Source organism: Carassius gibelio, chromosome A19, assembly GCF_023724105.1.
Source record: "Carassius gibelio isolate Cgi1373 ecotype wild population from Czech Republic chromosome A19, carGib1.2-hapl.c, whole genome shotgun sequence".
In the NCBI taxonomy this organism is placed as follows: Eukaryota; Metazoa; Chordata; class Actinopteri; order Cypriniformes; family Cyprinidae; genus Carassius; species Carassius gibelio.
Window position 1 is genome coordinate 9,568,754 of NC_068389.1, and position 25,185 is coordinate 9,593,938.

At 36.9% G+C, this 25,185-nt stretch overlaps 1 protein-coding gene across 2 annotated transcripts; it reads right to left on the reverse strand.

Annotated features, from left to right (window-relative positions):
* Positions 1-1,963: 1,963 nt before the first annotated feature.
* On the reverse strand, positions 1,964-24,266 carry LOC127935418 (dysbindin). 2 transcript variants are annotated; one of them, XM_052533252.1, is made up of 4 exons: positions 24,017-24,266; positions 4,948-5,100; positions 3,645-3,788; positions 1,964-2,479 (listed from the first exon to the last, which is right to left on the reverse strand). In XM_052533252.1, the coding sequence occupies exons 1-4, from the start codon at positions 24,057-24,059 to the stop codon at positions 2,196-2,198; spliced, it is 624 nt and encodes a 207-aa protein (XP_052389212.1). In that variant the 5' UTR covers positions 24,060-24,266; the 3' UTR covers positions 1,964-2,195. The 2 variants fall into 2 exon arrangements, with proteins under 2 accessions (XP_052389212.1, XP_052389213.1); XM_052533253.1 differs by having other exon boundaries at positions 3,645-3,779; positions 24,017-24,265.
* Positions 24,267-25,185: the final 919 nt, after the last annotated feature.

Here is a 25,185-nt window from a genome sequence, read left to right on the forward strand (position 1 = left end):
AAAAGATAATAAAAAGAAGTGCTGTTCGCTAGCCTTCTTTTCCCACAGGACGGAAGAAGCCAGAGGCTTTTTCCGCTTCTCGATGTGCAATCGTTTCAACATTCCATTCTTCCAGACTTCATCTGTAACAGTTAACATGAACTATTATATTATATTATTGTAATTATCATATTTTGTGTTTTTGACTTATTATTTTCTCTTTTGTTTCCGATGTGCTATGTCAATTTAGAGCCACTATTCAGAGGGTGTAAAATGTGAAAATACAAGTCCATTTTTTTCTTTATTGTTATTATTGTTTTATTTTGTTCTGTCTTTTCCTTTTTGCAGAAGTATCATTGTTTTAAAGAAACGTAAGAAAATCACCTTTTTGTACATAATCTTGTAAATGTCTTTAATACTTGAGCCTTTGTTGGAGTGACAGAAGGAAAGGACAGATAGATTGATGGATGATGTCAGATGAAGAAAAGCCTTACATTTCAGTTTCTTCAGCTGTGGGAGTTTGATACGTACAGGGTTGCTCTGGTAATGTGTATAACATTTTAAGTGCTGCTTACATCACTGAGGACTAAGATATGGAATCGCGATATCCTCCTAGTTTTTTTTTTTTTTTTAGGTTTAATTTTTTAAAGAAAAGGGAAAAAAATACTTTCACAAAAAAAAAAAAAAAAAAGTTTTTACATTTTCATTACTGAAAATTCAACATTGTAGTAGCTACCCATGTTGCACTGAGCTTGCCAGTGATGACTGTCAAGGAAAATAAAACTATAATCCAGTTTGTTGGTGGTTGTCCTTAACAGAAGACTGAACTGTTTAAGGAGTATTTAATGAAAACAAAGTCGGGTGTTTTCAACAAACAAACAAACAAAAATCCCCCCCCCCCCCAAAAAAAGTCAAGTTTTTATGGCCTTACGATGTATTTTATTCAGATTTTGTTTTTGTTTTTGTTCATTTTTCTACAATATGAGAGATTTGCTCAAAGTCAGGCGAGTTAATTTATTAGCACTGCATCTTTCATGTTGGTTATATTGGCTGTTTTAATTTGTTTTTGTTATTTTTATTTACTTTTATCAATTTTTACTTAAGGTTTAATAAAAACTCATGGACAATTCACTGTCAGTCTGTGCTCTTTGTTACTGAACTTTAATTTGTTTTAAAGGGGAATGTGTTGAACACCTGACACAGACCTCCACACTATGGAATAATTTCATAAAATATACTGTATAATTTATACATTTACATCTAATAATTTACAAGATAATACTAGTGTCTTAGAAATGTACATTTTATAGGTTTACTACATTTAGTAATAGTAATTATTGATCTAAAAAAATACTTCAGTCAGTTTTAATTCAACTATGATACTCTTTAGTACACTAGTAATTCATGTTCTCAGAATTTTGCTATATAAATAACCTTGACCATGACCTAGTACTGTAATATTAATAACCACAAAAACATCCCCTGGTTTTCATATCCTTGTAACTAATTAGTCAACTTTACAGATGTGAAAAGTACACAGAATAATATATTTGTATTAATATTTTACCGGTTAAATATCTGCTCCCAATGATGTTATATGCTGCTGAATTTAAATGTTACATTTTAATTTTACTCCTGCATCTCCGCATTGTTTTCCCTGGTGTAGAAACATGCCTGCAATGTGAAATACTAAAGCTTGGCTCGATTTAGAAGCTAAATTGTGATGTTTTCGTTATAATTATCAAAGTCATACTCTGTTGAGCCTGAGGCCTCTAAAGCATTATTGATTTTCAACATCACTTTTGAATATATTTTTGAACATTTGTGATCTAAAACCATCACGAAATACTCTAGATCTGGATTTACAAGATATGCAACTGATCAAACAAGTTAGAAGAGTGAAAGGAATATGATTAGAAAATTTTGTATTTTATATCACTGTAACTGACAACAAGGGCACACACAGCAGACCGGCAAAATGCAGTGAACGTCCAACAGAATAAAATCGATTTATTGATTTTAAGGGCAGACACAGGATCGGGCTTCACACTGCACAGCATCTGACAAAGAATTTCTTCACAAAAACCAAAAGGGTTTCATAAAACACCAGTGCACGCTTTTCCTTTGGACGCAAGTGCATAGCACACCACTAACTACATCACTTCCTCTTAAAGAGTCTGTCGCTCATCCTCCGTGTTTCAGGATGAGCTGCCGCTCTAACAGTTCTTGTTTGGCTGGTTTTGTTCTCTCTCGGGTATCGTGGCATCTGCCTCGACCTCTTCCTGATCTGGCTGAACTAGTGGAGAGCCGCGGATGGCTGCTGGTCCCCTCTCATCTTCTGCATCATCATCATCATCGTCGTCCTCCTCTTCCCCCGCCTCCGTGTCCTGGCTGGCAGAGTCCGTGCAGGTGGAGGACAGCGACGCCAGCTTGTGTCTCAGGTCGGCCCGTGTGGGCACCTGAAGAGAGATCTCAGAGGTGAATGACTCCATGTCCGGACCTGAGAGAGGATCATTCAGACAGGAAGAAGAAAATGGTTAGGAATGCAAATGACTCTTGAAAAGTCAGGCATTGATCAGACAATGTTCAGGTTACTGGAGATCTGTTCCAAGACCTAGTAAGCTGCCTACAGGCACATTTACTGTTTCTCTGCAAATTTTTGTGGGCTAATTCCAGTCATTTCAATAGGAATCCACACAATATGGAGTTTCACATAAAGATGCAAATTTACTGTGCTGACCAACAAAAAAGCTGCTCAGTTTGAAAGTCACTTCTGTGTGAGTTGTGCCTCATGCATCACTACACTACTGACAATTGAACATTTATAATTGTTGTCCCCAAATTCGGATCTAAATTAAGCTAATGTGACATCCAACTTTGTGAAACTTCTGCGAAATTTTGTGGGCCATGTTGTAACGACAAAGCACCGCTTACTCAGATCCCAAAAACGAATTGATGGATTGGAGTGTTGTGGACTATTCTCATGTTTTTATCAGCTGTTTGGACTCTCGTTCTGACGGCACCCATTCACTGCAGAGGATCTACTGGTGAGCAAGTGATGTAATGCTACATTTCTCCAAATATCTTTTGATGAAGAAACAAACTCACCTACATGTTGGATGGCATGAGAGTAGGGTTGCTAAGGGGTGGGTGGAAACGTTCCAGGATTTTGGAAATATTCCGAAACTTTGCCACCACTTTTGAGTGACACTCCCACATCTCAACATCCAGTCGACATCCGATGTCCAACCAAGTCCCCAACCTACATTTTGTCTTTTTGTGACACTTGAATGCATCACAATACAGAAGAAAAACATCATGCTAGCAACACACAACATGCTAGCATTAAACTCTAGTGGAATGTATTGCATATCACATCAGATTCCATTTCAAATTCAGGTAGCCTGCATTCATAGGTAGCTGCTTATGTAGACTAGACAGTGAGGCAGTGCACTTGATTTTGGAACCAGATGTCCAGTCTCCTGATGTTGCCTGTATAATCCAGACAACTTGGCTTTCAGTGCAGCTCAATGTAATTTGTGATAAGAACCTGTTCGTTCTTCTCTGGAAAATCAGTCAGGCTTCACTTAAAAATCACACATGAGAAAGCATGTGAGTAAAAATATTGATTGATGGTTGGGATGTGCTAGTATGTGTATGTATACCCAGTAACGGTGAGGCCACACTGTTGTCTTCTCCACCAGAGTTGAGGAAGACGTCCAACGCCTCATGGTCAGACATGTCCATTAGGTCCATTTGCTCCAGCATGTCCACATTCACTTCCATCGATGACATGCTTCCTATTGTCTCTGTGAACCAAAGGAAGACCAACAACATCACTTCCTGCAAACTCATTCTTCAATCGCTAAGATATGTCAAGGATTTGAGTCCAGGATGAGCGTTTTAACGCAAGGAGTTCACATCTCTGTGGACAAAGAAACCCTTCGTGTGAGTTCTTGAGTCAACTCTTGCCAAATAGAAGAGCAAATGTGGTTGTGTCAGATCTCGTTTGATGTACAGAGTTATTTCCTGGATTCGTCACCTTGCAGCTATGTTGACTCTGTGATGCCATTAGCGCATGCTTCACAAACACAGATTGCGGCGTGAGGCGTGCGTGTGTGAGCGTGACATCAGTAAGCAGAGCGTGAACTGCGTACCTCGAGGTTGTGTAAGAGCGCAGCGGCACAGGGAGGTGGACAGCAAAGAGAGAGACATGTTAGCTCCCCTTTACAGTATTGAGACACAAACACAACCGCACACTCACACACTCGGTGTGTGTGTGTGTATGCCTTGAGAGAAATTACACAAAACACTCTTACAACATGATTTCAGTCGATACTCCAAAATTATCCAGGTCTAAATTTTCCCTAAAGATTCACAGGGGACTGGTATATATCCCCACCTTGCTGAAAATAATAGCAATGGCCTGATGGCTGCTTCAAGTCAAACATACCAATTTACTGATGTTGTGAGCATAAGCAGAACTGAAGGTTTTTCTAGCCCCATCCTCTGGTTGATCTTAGCTCTGCCTCAAAACTTTTCCGTTAGTTTATCTACTATTGAATCAGCATTACCCACTGGACTTGCTTTTCCACAAAAACTCTCTTCAGCTGCTCTTTTGTACATTTTCCTACACCATGAGTCATATTATACGAACTGACTGGGTGGAAGATGAAAGCAACACTCAGTTTATCTGCTTCAGGGCTGGGAATAGCTTTCACAATGCAATATCTTGGGTGCCGTGGACCTGCCACTTTTATTTGTAATAACAATTGCTGAGTGTTTTTGTAACAGACCATCTCAGCAGACATTTCTCATATATACATATATATATATATATATAAGGTTAGTTAAATTATTCACAGGGATACAGCATATGTACATTAGCTTTTTGTTAGATTCTGTTATTAGTGTCTGGCACATATTGATCTGGTTCTGGTTTGAGCTGAGGGCATGGACATAGCTCACCTCTTCTCTCTGCGATCTGTAGGTATCCTGTGGACAGGTAGTGCTCCATGTCCTGCTGAAAAGCCTCCTCAAAAAACTTTTGCCTGTCCTTTATTTTTACCTGCGGCTGGACAGGCTCCGCCTCCGCCACTCTCTGAGCATGCTCCAGCTCCGCTGTAATTGGAGGATGAAAAGAAAGAGGTGATAAGACAACCTTTGCGAAAGATAACAAAACCTGTTAAAATATTCTGAAAATTCAGTCACCCATTCAAGACATCCAAAACTGGGTCTGGAGAATGACGTAAAAATCCCACTATATTGGTAAAAGTTGTGTAATGGAGCACAAAACCAGTCTTAAGTCGCTGGGGTATATTTTTAGCAATAACCAAAAAAAAAAAAAAAAAACATTGTATGGGTCGAAATTATTGATTTCTTTTTTATTAATATGCATGTTGCAAGTTATTATTATATAATAGCTCATTACAGCTAATTTAATGATTCTGTGTGCATATGCTTGTGTGTTTGTGTGTTATAATGCGATTATGACTAAGAGTAATAGAAGAGTCTGTGCTTGACACTGTAATATAGAGATATGTAATATTCTGTTCCCAGATTGCCAGAGTGATTTTGCTCCCAAAGTGCTGTCTGAGAGTATTTCCTCTAAGATATCGCTGCTCTGAAAGAGAGTTCAGCTTGTGTTAGAAGTCTAGTTCTCCTTCAGACTGTTATTTCTCTTGAGAGGAGCTTCAGTCTTTGCCGCTGCTGTCCAGATGCACTGACCCGAGACTAAACTGGCTTATTTTCTCAACAGCTTTAAGAGGACTAGAGAGTTTTGAGTTAAGAAATACAGTACAGTCTTCTAGAGGCCTAGAGAATACTACAAATTTTATACAAGATACAAAGTGACCCACGTTTGGGTTTTGATCACTGAAAATGTATACAATTTATCTCATTGCTCATGAACTCAAAAATTCAGCTACTTTTATGCTATATATTCCAAGTTCACAAGTAATAAGGATTACTTTCATGTTTATTTTTTACTTATTACCTAAATAAGTGTGAACTGAATGTGATGTTTAAAGACATTTAACTGAATGTGAACTGCAATTAGATGAAAATACATTATAGTTTAATCCTCACATTTCACTGCTGGTTCTCACATTTCACCGTTGGTTATATATGCTATATATAATTTTGTATGTGATGAATAAAAATCTTGAAAAGTACACTTAGCTGAATTTAACAGTGCATTTTGATCCACTTAAGTAGGATTTAGTTACAAATTTATATTCTATCTTTTTGAAATATAGTGTAATGCTTATTGGGCAAACAAGCATTTATGGTAAACTTAATCATTTAATGTTATTTGTAATGGAACTTGTATGTCATGTATTCGTGAATATATTTGTAATTACACATTTATAATGTAGTTGCAATTTAGTAAATTATGACTTGGTTTCACACACAGGGCTTAGACTAAGCCAGGATTAGACCATAGTTCAGTTAGTCATTTTTATTAACATGCCTTAAGAAATTAAAAATAAAAATAAAAACATTACAGGTGTGCATCTGATATATTTGAACATTAGTCAGAACGAGTTTCTTTCAGTTTAAACAGCTTAGACTTGCATTTTAGTCTGGGACTAGGCTTAAACCTTGTCTGTGAAACTGGGGGTATATATTATTTATTAATATCTTAAATGTCACATCAAATAACACACTACGATTAAAATTAACTAAAAATTAAAATTAAGAACTTTTTTTTTTTTTTTTTACTTTTTCTTAATTATTAAATGTGCTTAAGAAACAGTCATGAAAGTGTACTCTAAGCAGGGGCGATTCTAGGGTCAGAACTTTAGGGGTGCTGAGCACCCAATGAGCCCCACTGCCACCACCCACCCGCTTTTCGCACAAAAACAGAAAATATGTCTATTGAAAAATAACTTTATCATTTTAACATTGATTCAACTAACTCCAAAATCCAGATTTTTTTTCTTTTTAACCTTTTCAGAACAACAGCTTAATTGTGAGGGTTCACACAGACAGCTCCCGGTAACAAACACACAACTTTCTTCACTCAGCTGGTTTTCCTGACCGTTAACTACATGTGCCTCCTTTTGTATCAATAGTCATCAGATTGGTTAGATTAGATTCAACTTTATTGTCACTGAACAAAGTAACAGGTACTTGGACAACAAAATGTAATTAATCTTCTGTAAATTATGTTTACATGACTCCCGATTGTTAAAATGAGTATCAAATTAACGATAAACTTTAACAACAGAGATACACGTACGCACTACACAGGTACGCAGTTTATTTGTCGCGCTACTATTTTTGTTTCAGGCTCTAGCAGTTAATAAACAGAACTGCATGCGTCTTGCGGAAGAACATTGTAACCGGCGCTACTTCTCTCCGTTTATGACTATGGACGAGTCACCCGGGTGCTGTGCTCTTCCACAGCGGCGGCGACCCGCTGGACTAAAATAGTCCGAAAATAAACACTCATTATAGGTGTACCATTGTGATTCAGGATACTGACTCCAGTACTCACCGATATGGTTTCGGAATCGGAACAACTCTAGGTTAAAGGAAAGAAGTGTGAGACACAGCTTTGGAGCAACTACACAACGGGTTCTCACTGTGCGTGTGTTTGGCGCTGGATGACGGTCGTGCTGAGTGGTGCAGGTACAGAGGAGAAGTAGAAGAAGAGAAGAGGATGACAACATTTGCCAAGCGGGGATGTTTTCATTTTCATCCTTAACACATACATTTTAAACCACAAACTATGTAGTATGTTTTGGACATTATTTAACCTTGTAAAAGATGAACACATTTTTTTGAATAACAAAAAAAAGGGGCTAGCCTCGCCCATGACTCTAAGTACACTTAGGTAACCATTTATTCCGTTAATATTATATTATCTGCAAGTACATAAAAAAGCATACTTATAAGATTTGAAGTACACTCCTAGTGCACATTCAATGCAGTTAAGTGCTCTTGTTTTTCACAAGGGCTGTGAAATGCTCAACTGTTCAGAAGAAGATGTTTAATTTTCAAGCAAGCTACTTGCCAGTGCCAATGTTCCCAGGATGCTCTTGTGTGTTTAGTCCTTATCTGAGACCATGACGTAACTGTGTACTCATTGCTTGTGCCCATACATTTGTATTCCTGCTTTTCATATACAAAGAAGAATTTTGGTAGAAGTCCTATAGATGAGAAACTGGCACACGAGAGCAGGTGCTGACCTAAAGTCCGTAATGATCCCAATGAGAGGGAGACAGAGAGGGAAAGGAGGCTTTATAGTCATCATTCTGATGGCAGACATCTGGCTGTGTGATTTAATGCAGATTAATTGGATCTGCTTATTGACTGCGTCATTCTGCAATGAGCACATGAATGATTGCCTGCAGAATACCCCTACACACACTCCATCTATCTCGGTTTGTGTTCTTGTAATGGCTTCATTTGTGTGTAATTGCAATGACAAATTGCAGAGTCATGGAAACAACAGAGACGCGCTCTGTGAGTGGAGTGAGCACTATTGAGTGGAAGACGATGTGCTTGGTTTGCCATATGGGCTGTTGTAAAGACTCATTGACACCAGCCGTAGTTCATGTCTTAGTCTTTGTGTGGAGACACCTGCTCCTCTTACTGCTCCATGCTCCTTCAATGTTGGCCTCATTCGCAGAAAACTATTTTATACGCTACATGAGGAGTTTTAAGTATGAAGTGGTTGGGATTGACACTGTTAAGGCAGAATGAGAGGGAGTGTGGCTGTTCACGAGAGAGATTAAAGCAGCACACCTACAGACTGCTAAATATGATAACGATATTTTAATTGCAAATGAATAAAACTATATCGGGTAGTTTTAGGCCTGATACTAATTTAATTTGTAACACAATGCAAATAAAATTTTAAGACTTTTTACATTTTAATAAAAATTTAAGACCTTTTTAATACCTGCGCAAATAAAATAAATACCATGTACAGATCAGTTACAGGTTTTTACACAAGCAAAACGTTTTCAGCACACATTTTAGCTTTAAGCAAAGGGATGAGTCAGAACTATTAATTATTAAATTAATTTAAACAATTATATCTATTATTATATCAATTTAATAACATATAAATATATCTAAACGTCTTAATTGTTTTTATTTTTAAAATTCATTAGCATTAGCTTCTTGTCGACCCACAGGTTTACATTTACAACTGAGTGTTTGCTGCGTAAAAATAGGGTGAATTTTCGCAATGGTCTGCACAAAAACAGCAGAAGGGCTTACAGGAAAATGCTAATTCATCCTTACCAGCAGGAGGCGCTTTTGGAGTGGCAGAAATAAAGCCGTTTCCATGATAACTGCAGAAGTTATCAAAAACAAAAACTGCTCATGTAAATGTGCTCAGTGTGTTTAAGTTCACTGCCACTGTTAGTCTTGTCATGCATAATGCTCCCAGACAGAGATAGAAGATGTTTAATAAATAAATGCTATGCAGAGAGAGTTTGACTGGAGTTATCTTTGGCACGGTCCTGATTTCCTGTCTGCGTCTGCCCAGTATGCACACATTTCATGACTGGATTCTTTCACACATCAATAAACCACATTTCATTTGGAGTCAGCAGTGAATATAATGAGCCTCATTTGTTCCTCTCTCGCAGCGAGAGAGGGAGATCTTCCCCAATGAGTGGCCTGCAGATCTACATGGTTTATTGGACACTCACACTCATGGACGGAAGTCCACAGGCTGCATTCTCTCTTCTTGCCATTCTTCATTTAGCCTGATGAGTCTACTGTTGTGTTCCAGCATTCCTGCATGCTAACACCCGTCAGTGTATGTTTGTACGAGTGTGAACCTCCTAGCGGACTGAGTCACGCTGCTCCTGTCTGGACTACTTTCTATCTTGTGCTGAGAAGTAGGTCATATTAATTCACTATAATCTATATCATTCTGTTTGTTGTTCTGTTGTTCTATCTCTGTCTGTCTATCAATTTAACTGTCTTTCGTCTGTCTGCATTGCACTTATTTTTATTGAGGGTTAACATGCTTTAAGTTTCATGAACTAAAAATAAACAATGTTCACTGCATTTATAAATTAATCTTAATGTTAATTAATAACCATACTAGTGTTAATAGGTAGTTCAGTCATAATATATTATTCATTCAGCCAGTCAGACAACAAATTACATGTCAAAGTCATCTTCTGACGTATTAACTCTGAGTAAACCCCCCTCCACACCCCACATTCGTCAGGGGTATGAAAATGTACCAGTCCAGAGCTTCGATCAGTATTTAATATGCCATTCTGAGAGAATCCATTATCCATGCTGAACAGCTGTAAACGCCTCCGCCCAGGATCAAAGGACTGCCTCAGACTATTACTTCACTCTTCTGTCAGAGAGATACGAGCTGTGAGAATGTTATGTCTTAATGTGTAATGGACCCAAAGCCAGCGGGTCTCAAGCTGCTTGGGACGAACAGGCAGAGAACAAAACAAATCCTTCTGTTTACATTTAGGATGACAGCTTTCCTACCCTCAGAATTACTGGCTGTTACACTTCTCATCAGAAGGCCTCCTGTAAGCACCGCTTTTATGAAACCATCAGTGGAATATTAAGAGGTCCATACAAGTTAAGCTCAATAGACAGCATTTGTGGCTTAAAAATAATAACAATTGACTGTACTTTTCTTTAAAAGCAAGCATTGAGGTTACGGTGAAGTGACCGAATGCAAGACGGATCCTGTGAGTAAAAGGATACATTGTTCACCACAAATTGAATTTAAATCTCCCCAAATACTAATTGACTTGTAAACAGCTGCAGCAGCTCCTGTAGGTGCATCTGTTGCCATGACTTTAGAGGATGTTTTTCTCTAACTTGCTTTCAAGGCTGTTGAAGAGTATTCTGTAGTATTGAGTGGGAGAGAGACACAGGCAATGACACGGCATGATGTTCAACAGGTAACCAAGCAACGTGCAAACAGCAAAACACAGCAGCCATGAGCTGCCCCTGCGCTCGCCCACTTCATCATATCTTCATGAGCTTGTTACAACGGCAATGCACTTCTTCTGCACATCAGTGACTGGACACTCACATGAAGATCACTGACTTGTGCTTTGAGCAGCTTCAACTGGCTTCTCTTGAACAGAGTAACACTTAGTAGTGGGTGTTTAATGTCTTGGAAAAAATGCTGTTATCTTGGAAAAAACGTGGGATTGTGATACTGAATATAGGTCAGTTATGTACGCTTTGAATATTTGAAATCATGTCAATGACTTGGTCCTCCAATAGAAGTGTCATAAACTTTGTTTTTGGACTTGTTTTATGCTGATCCCATGGTATTCTTTACAGTACCTTGTAAACACCATGGCATGTTTTTTTCAAATGCCATCTGATACTATCACTATACCATAGTATACATTTATTGGTATATAGTATACACTTACATACATATATTGGCAAAGCGAAAAAAAAAAAAAAAAAAAATATATATATATATATATATACATACAGTATATGAATTTTGAAACGCATGCATATGTACACATGTATAACAACATTTATAATCTAATCTAATTTAAAATTATTTAATATAATATAATATAATAGTAACACTATAATAACTTCATAATCACGGGGAGGAGGCGGCGGGAACCGGCAAACATTTAAATGAAACTTTAATAATAAAATAAACACAAAACAGCATGACAGCCCCTCACGGACGACTGCCACGCACAAACAAAACTAAAACACAAAGGTCTGGTCCTCTCTCGTCCTTCACTGTCTTCGCTCCTCTTTTTTATCCTTCCGATCTCCTCCGTGGGACTCGAGACCGGTGAGTGGCGGAGGTGTCGCTCATTTCCAAATCACTCCACCTCTTGACCCGCCCCACTCGTCACAATAATATAATATGATATATGACCCCAAACTATAATAAAGGCCACTCTTACACAAGGCCACAAGCATGAGAAAGAGAATGAAGGAGGTGGAAGACACTAGGACAAAAATAGATTCCCCACATTTCGGCAAGTATGTTCCTTAGGATTGTGCTTTCTAAACCAACCCTCCAGATCTGTACATCTTATGTTAATATGATTAGACTGGATGGGACTGTAGATGAGCTTTGCCCTTTGATAGAGGTAAAATGGTGTTATGTTAAATATGTGCCATCCTCATGCCAACCTACACATTTCCCTGGGTAATTATTAGAGGAAGCTGCAACAATCAAGGTCACCGTAAGCAAATGAGCCAATGCAAATTAAGACAGCGACAAAGAACTGTTAGATGATTCCTTTGTGCTGTGGGCTTCCCTTATTAAAGTTTTCATTTGCAAATTAATGCAAAAATGTCATAATCTTACACGAATGCATTGTTATTATTATTAACACCTAAAGATTAATGTTAACGCTATTAATGCTATTTTATTTATTTATTTATTTTTACAATATAATGTGCCAGTGTTAAGGCACAAAAGAACCATGGCTTGCTAGATATTTATAATTTAGCAAAATATTGTTATTAACCCAAACGAGAAAGCATGTACATTTGAAACAAAGTCAGCTTTTAGTATACACATCAAAGTGTGTCAATGCAAAACACATGGAATAAAATCACACTTTTTCTTTAAAACTGTCATTAATAAACCCTACTCTCAGATCTGCAGGACTTCTGCTAGCATCTGCTGGCTAAAGCAGGTGCATGTCTCACAGCGAGTATCAGTTTCAGTTGTCTGCATTCTACCATGCCTCTTAGTATTGATAAAGCTATAAATACCAATTTAACCCTGAAACATGATATGATAGATTCTGGAGTAGTCTGACGGTGCAGTCTGAAAGGACTAGGCAGCCTGAGAAGAAGATTATTAGATAAGAAGGCTCTACACATTGACATCCTCTTTCTGTCACTTTTTCCCAGGTCTGAGAATATCGGAGTGCTTTCAGCCATAAAACAGCAGGGCTAGCATGTAGGAAACTGCTTTAAATAAAAGGAATAGTTTTGTGGAAGAAATAAAGTCATGCAGATTTGCAGTCACATAATGGTGATTTAACTCTGTAAAGCCCGACATTTGAAATTATAGTCAGAATTAATGTTTAATTGTTTTCCTTTATTTATTTATTTATTTATTTTACCATTATTGAAACTTTAGACAATATATGAGTTCATCTTAATTTTACTTGATTAAAAAAAAAATTGATTTAATTTTTACAATTATACTAAAAGTTTAAAACATTTTTTTTGCTAAATATTCAATCAGATGTAAGAAGATTTTGCACAGTTGGTAGGGTTTACAGGGTTAAATAATGACCCAATTTAGATTCTTGTGTGAACCATTCCTGCAAAACGCAAATAATGCAGGGTTTTCAGAATGACCATAAGTGTGTAAAGGGAAAGACTTTGATTCCTCAGGCTGTTGTTCTCTTAAGGATGAGAATGCACAGGCTTCCTGCCCACTGAAAATGACACTATTCATTATACTGTATCTATAAAGCCATAACATACTTCTAACAAACAACACATGAAACAGCCTACAGGAATCCGCTAAACTGCTCACTCGATCAAAACAACTGCCATTTAAATGGAAACAAGATTGAGAATGAAAGAGTGTAATGTAAAATGTTAATTAAAGTCCAGTGCTGACCATTTGAACATATTATCGTTCGTTGCTTATAAATGAGGCCGTCTATAAAGGAAAGGCAGTGTATTTGTGCACACGAGTGGAAGAGCTGTGCGTCAGGCTGAATGAGAGTCAAACCTATGATGCAATACACAGAAAGGAGTGCGTTTCCAAGTAGCTCTTTAACAGAAGTCCTCCAACCCTCTCATCGTACAAATTTGTATTACATTTACAATCACAGTTTAGCTCACAAATGTAAAATATATTCTCACAAGTGCTACGCATGGTTCTCTCATGATCTAAGGTGCAATTCAATGTGAGGTGAGTTGAATAGTGACCTCTGACCTCCTCATCCATGCCTGAAGATGTGACACGTCCTTCCGGAATGATTCTAATATGCCGATTTCGTGCTCGAGAAACATGTTATTATCAATGTTGAAAACCATTATGCTGCTTAATATTTTTGAGGATTTTTATTTTTTCAGGTTTTTTGATCGATAAAAAGTCAGCATTTACAGAAACAGAAATCTTTTGTAACATTATAAAGGTCTTCATTGTCAATCAGTTTTTTTTATAAATCATTAAACTCTATAGGACTAGTAATTCAAAAGGGCCTTGAAGCGTAGACTTACTTTATTATGGATTAATGCAGTATAGCTATACATCATAAGCATTGATTCAGTGCAGATAAAAGGGCTTCTTGCTGTCCTCTTGCAGACATTCTCCAGTCTTGTTCCATTAGACATAGTGTTAGTGGGATGGCTGACAGGGAAACATGTCAGAAATGGAAATGCAAGCATGTCTTTGAGAATGACAGGCTCGGGGAGATGTTGGCGACTTGGGTGTCACTTTATATTTGCCACTGGGCTGACAGGGATTTTGCCACAACATGGAGAAAACCATTGTGGCACAAACCATTTTGAGTGGCTTTTAATTAAAAAGTCATTACAAACCTAACCCCTAATCCCTTTAGATCCATGACAGGAAGAAAGTAAATAGTGCAGTGCATTAAAATGCAAGCAACACTGCAGTACACTGTTACTGTAATGAAAAGTCCTTAAGCATTACTCAAACATTACTGGATGTAAAATTAGTTGCTGATAATGTGGCAGGGCTCCAAACGGACTAAACTGGTGACAAATAACATTAATAACAATTTAAACTTAGTGACCATTAAAAAATAAACAAATAAATCATGAAGTCAGGGACTTTCCAGTGTGTGTTGCATGTTTTTGCATGTTGAAAAAAGCAGAAATTTTATCTGTGAAATTTTCTGCAGGTACATCGTTATCCAGTAGGGGGCAACAAGTGACTCAGTCTTTATGAGTGAGTAAGAGACTCATTCAATGATTTGCTCAAAAAATAAATCATTCAAATATGTTAATTTCCCTACAATATAGTAAATGAAAACAGTACGCCAAAAGAGTAGTATGTCCGAATTCACAGTATTCTTGCTTCCAGCTAGATTTTGAAGTGAGTCTTTAATGGACACGAGGCCACGAGAGGACTTGTGAATAGCACTGAAGTGGCACAGCTGATGATGTATGTCCAAATTATATTCATTCTACAGATTCATACTATTGTATATAGAACATATCTTTTGAACGTTTGTGAAGATCTAATTCAATGAAGTACATACTCGGACTACAGTTGAATCATTCATTCAACCAATTAGTTCAAAAACACTCATTTATTCCAGAAAGTGACTAATGTGTGATGTTGGCAGTGTAGAAATGCACAAAGTATTGGCCTGATTTTGTATAAAACGTTTTTAATGTTTAATACTGTAAACTGCTTGCTTTTAAAACAATCTATTGTATTAGTGCTATTGAAATAAATGTAATGTGACTTGACTGGAGAGGCAAATTGCAGAGCTAGTGCAAACCTTTCCACATCACTATGATTAGATGCTGCTATCATCATGTTGTGTTTATTTTGTTGCTGAGCGGAAAGTGCACAGCACATTTTAACATACTCATCTAAATGCCACAGGATGTTCGCTAACAATATACCACTGCGTAGGTTTTTCAACCATCTTTTTAACCCAATAACTGAAGAACAAAAATGAACTTCGGCTTGAGTACATCAGGTCTGCTCAGGTGAATAGCTCTTTAAGGTAAAACTGCACTTTTTACTGCACCGTCTTCAAATGTGTTTCAACAAATAGCACTTTATATCCTTATGGTTTCTCTTTCATTTCTATATTCTGGAGTCTTATGTTCCTCTCATTCTCTCAGACAAGAGCTGGACTACTATCTCTAAGTGTTAACCATACTTAAAGTATTAAAATACACTGATAAAGTTAGGTGGAGTAATTTTTTTAAGCCAGACACTATAGTTCATCCGTTGACTGTGAAAAGCACGTCTCAACAGTCTTACCATCCCCATTTATTGATGTTTCCTTTTATTGTGGCCCTTTACAATACGCTAGATGTTCCCTCTGGCTGTCAAGCATCTTTGTACGCTGAATGATGTGGGTTGAATGGGCTAAGGTGCTATCGCAGCTCACACACACACTGTAAAGGAACTTCTACCAGTTATTTCATTTTTACGGGACAGTACTGTAAATCATAATCCCGCAGGGCTGCTTTACTGATAGTGAGGATGTGACATGTTATAGACAGCTGGAACTGTAAAAGCGCCCTCTTCAACCAAACAGAGAGACAGACACTGTGGGAAAAGGGTTTATTTCATTTTATTGTACTGCACGTGTATATGTATTGAAACTCTGTGTAGCACCTACAGCTCTGCAAATCATTCTGATGGATCTTAAAGGAGCTAAAGTTTATTTTTAACAATCATTTTAGTCTGATCTCAATAGTTTGAGCATATTTCAGCATATTTAATGAAGTCTTTGTGTGTGTGTGTGTGTGTGTGTGCTCTTGTTTTCTGACATATCAGGACACAACTCTGTATAATGACATGGGTATGACACAGGTAATACAAGGAGAGGGTGACTTATGAGGATATAACCCATGTCCCCATTTTTCAAAACGCTTATAAATCATACAGAATGAGGTTTTTGAGAAAGTAAAAATGCACAAAGTTTCCTGTGAGGGTTAGGGTTAGGTGTAGGGTTGGTGTAGGGCCATAGAATATACCGTTTGTACAGTATAAAAACCATTACGCCTACGGGATGAACCCACTTTTCACAAAAACAAACGTGTGTGTGTGTGTGTGTGTGAGCGATTACTCTTTCACACTTGGGACTGGAGACTATTAACGAAAAAATGTATCTCAGCATTCTTTTCAGTTGAAACAAATTAAGCTAATGACATTAAAACATGTTTGCAAATTTGCTGTGGTCTTATGCTGAGTTTGCCTTAATATATGTCATTTTGTGGACAGTAGAAAGCCTTTTTGGTCAGAAGTCAGACATATCAGGTCATATCAATATCTTTTATAATGTTTGAGACACTCACGTTTGGTTAAAATTGGTTTACTTTCTGTTTAAGATACCAGAGACCCAAACTATGTCCATTACCTCAGAAGAGGTATGTTTGGGGGCAGTCGTGGCCTAATGGTTAGAGAGTCTGACTTGCCGCAGTTCGCAGGTTCGAGTCTTGGTACCAGCAGGGACTGCAAGGTTGGGGGGAGTGAACGAGCGCTCTCTTCCAACTTCAATACCACGACATGTGTGTGTGTGTGTGTGTGTGTGTGTGTGGGGGACACCCTACTTGGCCACACTTCATTCCATTTTGTCACTTAATTTGACAAAGGTATTATGGGAGAGCATATTGTTGCCTGTATATTTCACAAAAATATTTATATAAAATATATATTATTTTCTGTGATAGATTCCAGGCTTCCACTGTAAATTATACAACAATTTCATTTTTAATTTGATAGTATTTTAGAGTAAAATTACAAATAAGGTAATTATGAACCATTTTCAGTTTTTCACTGTATACGAGATGGTAACTTAAAGTTAATCAGTTAAACGACTTAACTATAGCAGTTTTATATACCTTTACTGTATATAAAAATAAAATGTTTGCTGTGTACTGCATACATACAGTATGTCTTGTGAGAGCACAAATATAACGTTTTTTTTCTCTCTCTCTCTTCCTTTACATGCATAGTTTCTATGATAGTCAAGAAGGTGTAGTTCTGTTCCTTTTATTGTAAGTCAAATTAGCCAGGTTACTGAGACTATCACCTTTTTTTGTTTCTTTGTTATTGATGATTCTTGGTGCCCCTTCCTCATTCTTTGAATTGGTGACTATTATTCATATTCCTGAGTCAAGTGTCAATACACACCCCTAAGTGTGAATTTTCCTTTTGAAGTTGTCTGCATTGTACAGTTAAGCTAATTGGATGATGACTGGTGAAATGGGGCAGGTCACTGTACCTGAATACTTCATTTGCATGCTTTGTTTATAAAGGTTGTCTACCAGGTGCTTCGTCTCCATTTCTAGGCACTGCCCCCTAAATGTATATAAACTACAATGTATCACTCCCTTAGTTAGACTGTTGATGACTGCAGCGACACACAGAAAGTTTTCAATAAAGTGTCCTGCTGAAGATACCTAAAGAGTATCAAGGTCTGCAATTTTTTAGAAATGGAAAATCAATTGTATTTATTTTTGTTCTATGTCTCAGGTATGTAAGAATCAATACAAAAACAATGTAATATTTCAGTGGAAGGTTTTTGAAGCATGTTAGTTTAGTTCATTATAAATTCTTAAGAAAATTAAGAAAGGTCATTATGTGTGTGAAGTTAAAGGGTCGTGGAGTTTCTCATACTCCAAACAGAGCCTGCATGTTAAACAAGAATGAGACGAGGCAGGCAGGGTGACGTCTTCAGGATAGATTGGACAGAATCGTCTCATCTCAGAATTGTCTCTTTTGAACATCTATGGAAGTGAGTCTGAGGTCTCAGGGGTCTGGCTTAGTCTCGTCTCATCTGCCTGCACTGGGAACCAGAGGTTTAGACTTGAATTGATCGACTGTTCTGAGAACAGCTTGACGTGCCCTACAGCAAACCGTGAAGGTTTCAGAAGTTTGAGGGGACAAAACAATCAGTGTGGAATGTCATTCAAAAAAACTGATTTGCTTGTGTTTATGTTGATTATTCCAGCAAGCTAATCACGTCTGGACCTGTTTGATAGCAGCACTGAGAAACTTGTTTACAGCCCACAATAACCGGCATATGTTAGCTAATTATCTTCAATATTTCATTTCCATTTCAGTTTGAAATCACAATCATGGAACCCATGAATTCATGGCTATTTAAAAACACATTTATCGGGATAATAATAATAATAATAAATAAATATTTGAATAATAATAACTAAATTACAAGTAATAATAATAATTAATGTAATAATACAATAATATTGCCGTTATAAACAAACAGATAACCACAATAAAAATAATTATACTATAATTAATAAATAAATAAATATATTAATAACTATTACAAACGTAATAACAAAAATAGTTTAACTAAAACAAACAAACATGCACATAAATAGTATCTATTTTGTATAATTTATTTAGTAAGATTTGGGGGCCAACTTAAAAGCTTAATTATCAAAAAACAAAAAAATAAATGGCAACAATAATAGTATAATAAATCATTTTAAATAAATATAATAACAATAATGACAATTAAATAATTAATTATAATTAAAAAATAATAAAACTAAATAAAAGTAATACATTGTATCAAACTAAACAAATACCACTACTACTAATAATAATACTAATAATAATAAATAATATTTGGTATAGTAATAACAATATGTTAATATTATAATATGATATCATATGATAAACATATGATTTAAAAAAAATCACACAAATAATATTTTTACTTAAAAAGCTAAAACAAGCAAATGAATTAATGAATAAATGAATTAATGAATATGATCGCTTATAGAAAAAGGCTTACTGACATATTCTGTATTGTTATACTTGACACACAGAGGCACATCCCTATTAATAGCTCGTATAATTCAATCAGCCAAACAAAATGTATATCAGCATATCATCTTCATTCACATTTACATTACGGTTCTACATACAGTATAAAGCTGCTTATGAATTATGGGTCAGTCCCAGTTTAACTATTATATATCTAGATATCCATGTGTGTCTTCTGCACTCACACACAAATACACAAATTCCCTGTGAGTGAGTCCTTCTTTTGCACTGTCTCCTTTACTTCAAGCTCTTATTCTAAGCCTCCAAATGTTTACATACCCCTTCAAGCTCCGGCACTGTCAGCACACTTCAGATTCACTGAGGTTAAGCAGTTTGAGCAGCACAAGGCTGTTTTCCGTCTGAACACCTGTTTAACCAGGTGCTCTGTGAATGTGAGCATGCGGCTGTGCCAAACTCCCTTGACTTTTTACTGTACATGTGTAATGCAGCAAGACACTGAGCGTTGTATTCCCATCACAGTTGCTTCTGTAGCAGAGTTGTAAAGATATTTAACCTTACTACATGTAAAGAACAAGGGGCAACATGAAAGCTAATTAACACCTGCAACCTCCCATTTCGTAACACTGCATGCTTGTAGTGTAGATAGTTTTGTTTTTAGAACTGGAGTATTCGAGATTTGCTATTTCATGTTTCTCACATTCAAGTGTGCAATTTATATACTGTGCTTAGTATGCTAATTTTGTCTTTGTATATAACAAGATGACCTACAACACTACACTGTGGGGAATACTCCTATCCCACAATGCAATGTGCTCCACCTTCCATACAGTTCATTAGTGACTGCCCACTTTTTAAGCAGCTTTGCTTTTTTTTTTCTCTCCTAATAAAAGTCTTAAATAATTAAAACAATATTCACAATATTCAAACCAAATCAACATTTAAAAATTTGATTTGAAGCAAAAAAAAAAAAAAAAAAGTGTTTGGAAATTGGACAGAAAGTCAAAGACTGCGTACTTCCAGTTTTAATAAGAGGAAAGAGAAACCATAAAGCGCTGTGAATGATAATCAAATTATAAGGATGTAGTAACATAAAACTGTTGATTTAGAGATACTGATTATGCTTATATAAAATATATATTAGATTTTTATTCTAAAATGTAAAGACACATTCAAGTTCAGTAGTTTGAGAGCATAAGAAGACTAATTTATGACATTTGTAATGCTTCATGGACAGGCTAAAGAGTTGTTTTAGTGCGATTTACTTTTTTTCAGCTCTCTGATTGGTGGGCATTCTCTGCAGAATCATTTTTACTGGTAATTCTGCTGTTAAACACGAATATTTAAAAATTCAGTTGAAGTAATGCAGGCTGACAGCTTCAACAGAAGCATATATACTATTAATTGGCAGCTTTTGGAGCTCGCAGTAGGTATGTCTTTAACAGTTTGTCTGCCTTTAAACAGTTAATAAAAAAAAAAAAAAAAAAAAAAAAAACACGTAATAATAAAGAAGAAAATGAAGAAAATAAAGTGAGTTTTTTTGTTTGTTTTTTTTTAGAAACTGACTGCTGCACTCTGGTTTCAGTGTTAGGAATGAGCCAATATTATATTTATCACATCTTTCTTAATTCATTATTTGATTTTTATTATTTAATGATAATTTAAAAATAAGAATAAAAATACTTTATTATTATTAGACTGCAGCTTTTCAAAATTTGGGTTAAAATGGCAAAATAACCTATTTTTTTTATAATAACTGGATGCCATATACTGAATTAAAGATGCAACAAGATAAGGTCATGTGACAAAACCATTCTACTATTTAAAAGGTTTGTCTATGCATAGTGTGTACAAGGTAGTTCATAGTAATGCACTACACTAGTATGCTAGTTTACTTAAGCTAGGTAGCAATATACTAAATACTAATGTAGTTAGCCTTTCCAAAAATGTCTAAATCACCACTGAATATATCAAGTAGTATGGTTTTGTTGTGTTGTTGTGTTGTGTTGTGGAACACAGACAGATTTGTTGATTAAAACGATAGGGCTATAATAATCTTAGAGGATCTGGCAACCCACTGATGAATAATGTGAGTCAGATCTGCTCTGCGACCTTAGTGATCTAGAGACAATCAAGACATACAATACACTGAACTAAGTGTGTGACTCATAAAATGATATAGTAGGCCAGAGACGATGTTTTTGCTCAATAAAGAACATATAAGGACCATAGATGTCCAAGTTCTCTATTTATTGAGTCACATTACAGTCAAAAAGTCACAGATTAGACTTCAATAAACATGGCAATCATAAATATATTGTTTATGAAGGAAAAACTTTGACAATTTGACCTGGACAGCAGTAGTTTTTCTGTCAAAAACATTTTACCTCACTGCTTTTGTTCAATCTCACAGAACACACACACACACACACACACACACACACACACACCTTCAAATCCAATCCATGTCATCTTTATGAAATAATTGCATTCTATGAACACAGAGCAATGCCAGGAAGAGAGAGGGCAAAGTCAATACAGCACACTACCAAATTAACTTGATACAAGGACTCTAATCATTTCTGCCGCGTGCTAATTTAAACAATATTAATATTTAATGTAAAAGCAAGTGAACCCTGGCACGCAGAATGTCTAATGAAGCTTTGAAGAGAAAAACAAGACGGCAGTGAGATTAGAGCCCTGCTCTCTGTTGAATACTACTCACTAGTCTTTAATCAGCACCTCTGTCGTCATCCCACTGACTGACTGGCTTTAGCTGTCAGCAAAAACTGCTGTGTGTAAATCCAAACAATGGCACTGGAGGATCTCCTGAAGCCTCTTTAGGAAACAATTACCTCCTAATTTAGATTGTGTTATTATTTACTCACGCTAATGTCGTCCCAACCTGATGACTTACTTTCTTCAGTGTAACACACAAGGAGAAGTTTAGCAGAATGTCCAAACTGCAGTTTTTCATACAGTAAAAGTGAATGTGGAGAAGGGGGTAATAAGGTCAAGGACCAAAAGATCACCATGAAAATGATCGATATGACGTGTGCTACGTATGTTTATTCCAATTCTTCTGAAGCCATACAATATTTGATGTGATGAACAGACCAAATTGAATGGGAATTGGTTCACTTCTGGCAATCTTGTCTTGTCGCTCAACACTTGATGTCCCATACTTGAATATGAGTTAGCAAGAATGAGATTTTGTGCAGACGTGTGAACATTCTGTAAAGTTTCTCCTTTTGTGTTCAGTGGAGGAAAGGAAATACGTGTCTGAAGTAACATGAGGCTGATTTTAGCTAAACTACTGATAACACTAAAGAAACAAAATAACAATCATCTCTGATGCTGATTGGAAACCAAAGTGAGTTGAGGGTCCTTGAGAACATGGGGTTTGAGTAATTAAAGATGAGGTGCCCATGCAGGGTCTGAGAGAGCATTAGTAAATCACATTCTGAAGAGGAGAGAATGACGGGGGATGGGTGGGGTCATCATAATAACGAGACTTCGAGAGCTCTCCTGCACTACTAATCAACATGGAAGCCAAACACACCCAAAGGCAGTGGAAAAATGGCACATTTATGTTTGTGATATCACAGGGTACTGCGTTCCATCAATATGCAGTACTCAAGTTCATCCCCTGAGGATTCTCCCTCACAGCTTTCACACTGACTCATACATGCTGCTATCATCCCTCTCGCTGCCGCACCAACATCTTCACATGCAATGCAATATTCGCTAAAGTTTTTCTTGTGAAAAATAGCACTGGACTAGAAAGCTGCAGCTTAGCGACGGTGTTTTAGAGCAGGTAAAAAATACAAACGATGCTAAATACTAATAAAGAAATATAATCATACATTTATAGCATAACTAAAATAAATAGGCTAATCGACATTTAAAAGATGGACAAATACTGTACTTCCCGTCATTGCTGATGACAAAGGAGTAAGCAACACCTCTAGTGACGCCAAAGTTTGTGCGTCCAATCAAATTCTGTTGTATTTTCATGCAATTTCATCTGTATTTGGTAGAAGCTAGTCAAATTGGACAGATGACAATATGGAGAGGTTTCATGACATTCCCTTGCTTAATAGAAGATTAACACAGTTTTTGCCGGCTGCAGTGTTATGGGCAATGAATTATTGGTATAATGGTATAATGTGAACACATTTCAGCGTTTGATTTTAAGGGCACATTTGTCTACTTTTGCATGATAAACTACATTAATGATGGCCCGCCACTTGAAGTCCAGTGTAAAAATGTGGATCCCGAAGGAAAAACAATTGCAAAGAACCTGATGTAGTTCTAAAAGACACATTGCTGAGAACAGGAAAAATCTATGTCTCACTCTCACTTGGTTCATATTATTACAAAGCCATTGTGTGTTTAACAGACATCCAAAATAATGAGACATTATATCTCTCCACCAACGATTTCCAGACTCCAACTGGGAAATCCTGATCAACAGCTGCTCTGTTCCAGTATGCACATCTGTAAACAACCCATGCAGAGTAACTGAAGCACTGCAGGACAGAAGATACTTCAGCCACCAGCAGTAAAAGAAAGAGAGATGCTACTTACAAGAATTCCTCTTGCTGCCGCTGGTGGATCCTGGGGAAGACATCCCAATGCTGTTGCCGAATCTGACCAGGAGTCTTACAGTGGGAGTACTGGAGTGTTGTTTGTTTGTTTACAGGACAGGCCACCCACCACACATCCTGAACGTCTAGACAAGCAGTACTGGATGGTTTGACACACACAGACACACGGCCAGTGATGCTGTGGAGCAGTGGAGCAGTGCAGCATGCAGCGAGCGCTCGGCTGTCTGATGGACCGCGAGGCAGAGCAGCAGAGAGTAGTAGATAGGAATGTACCACTCAGCATCTCAGGAGGGGAACTGCATTCATAGAGCAGAAGACAGAACACAGAAGATGCCACTTACCTGAGCTGTACATGTCATGTGACTAATCACTCCGGAATCCTGGCACAATGGTGCAATGGAAATGCTGATTGAATGATGGCAGCAAAAGCACTCTCACAGTCCCAAACCCTTCACTACTAATCATCCTGATGTCTAGTAATGGCATCAAAGGTAGTGGACAGGAAAGAATATTAGTCAGATTTATTTCAAGAGACCTCCAAAAAACATCAACCACCAATAAATCCCAATGTCCATTAAAAAAAAGGAAAGAAAAGTGTATTTTAAGTCAGAAAACACCAATGTATGTTAGTACAATTGAGGTATTATTATAGTTTTCATTGATATGTTGATACATTGATACACTGATGTTAACCCCCATATATAGCATACATGGTTTCTGAAGCTAAAGATTTTAGTAACATTATAGTTAACTGTAATAGAATAGCCAAAAATGTCACCACATAACACCACAATTAACAACAGCATCACAGTATGAGCAAGGGCTGCTGCCAGTATTAGAAGGATAAGTGATTATTTTTCATCCAACATGAATGATACACCCTGGCTGTCAATATGAAGCTAATTAGATATCATAACGAATACATGTACTTGGTTGGAGAGACAGGGAGCTGCAGCTCCTCTTGATTGCCTCTCCAAATGACTGGCCGCCAACTGTAGCGCCACCCCAGAGCGAATCATTTGAGAGCTCAATAAGCAGAAGATTAGATTAGCACAGCTAAATACAAATCTGTTGTTAGTCAAGACACTCCTGTACATGAAGCATATAGCTTTATCAAAAATGAAAAATGCCACTTTGTACTTGTATAAG

What these genes read in the sequence shown, in the direction of transcription:
- LOC127935418 (XM_052533252.1), bottom strand. Translation starts at nt 24,059, where the DNA reads ATGTCTTCCCCAGGATCCACCAGCGGCAGCAAGAGGAATTCTT. An exon ending in CGGCAGCAAGAGGAATTCTT is followed by an intron (nt 5,101 to 24,016) that starts GTAAGTAGCATC and finishes CTCCAATTACAG; the next exon opens with CGGAGCTGGAGCATGCTCAG. An exon ending in TGTGGCCTCACCGTTACTGG is followed by an intron (nt 2,480 to 3,644) that starts GTATACATACAC and finishes ATCCTCTCTCAG; the next exon opens with GTCCGGACATGGAGTCATTC.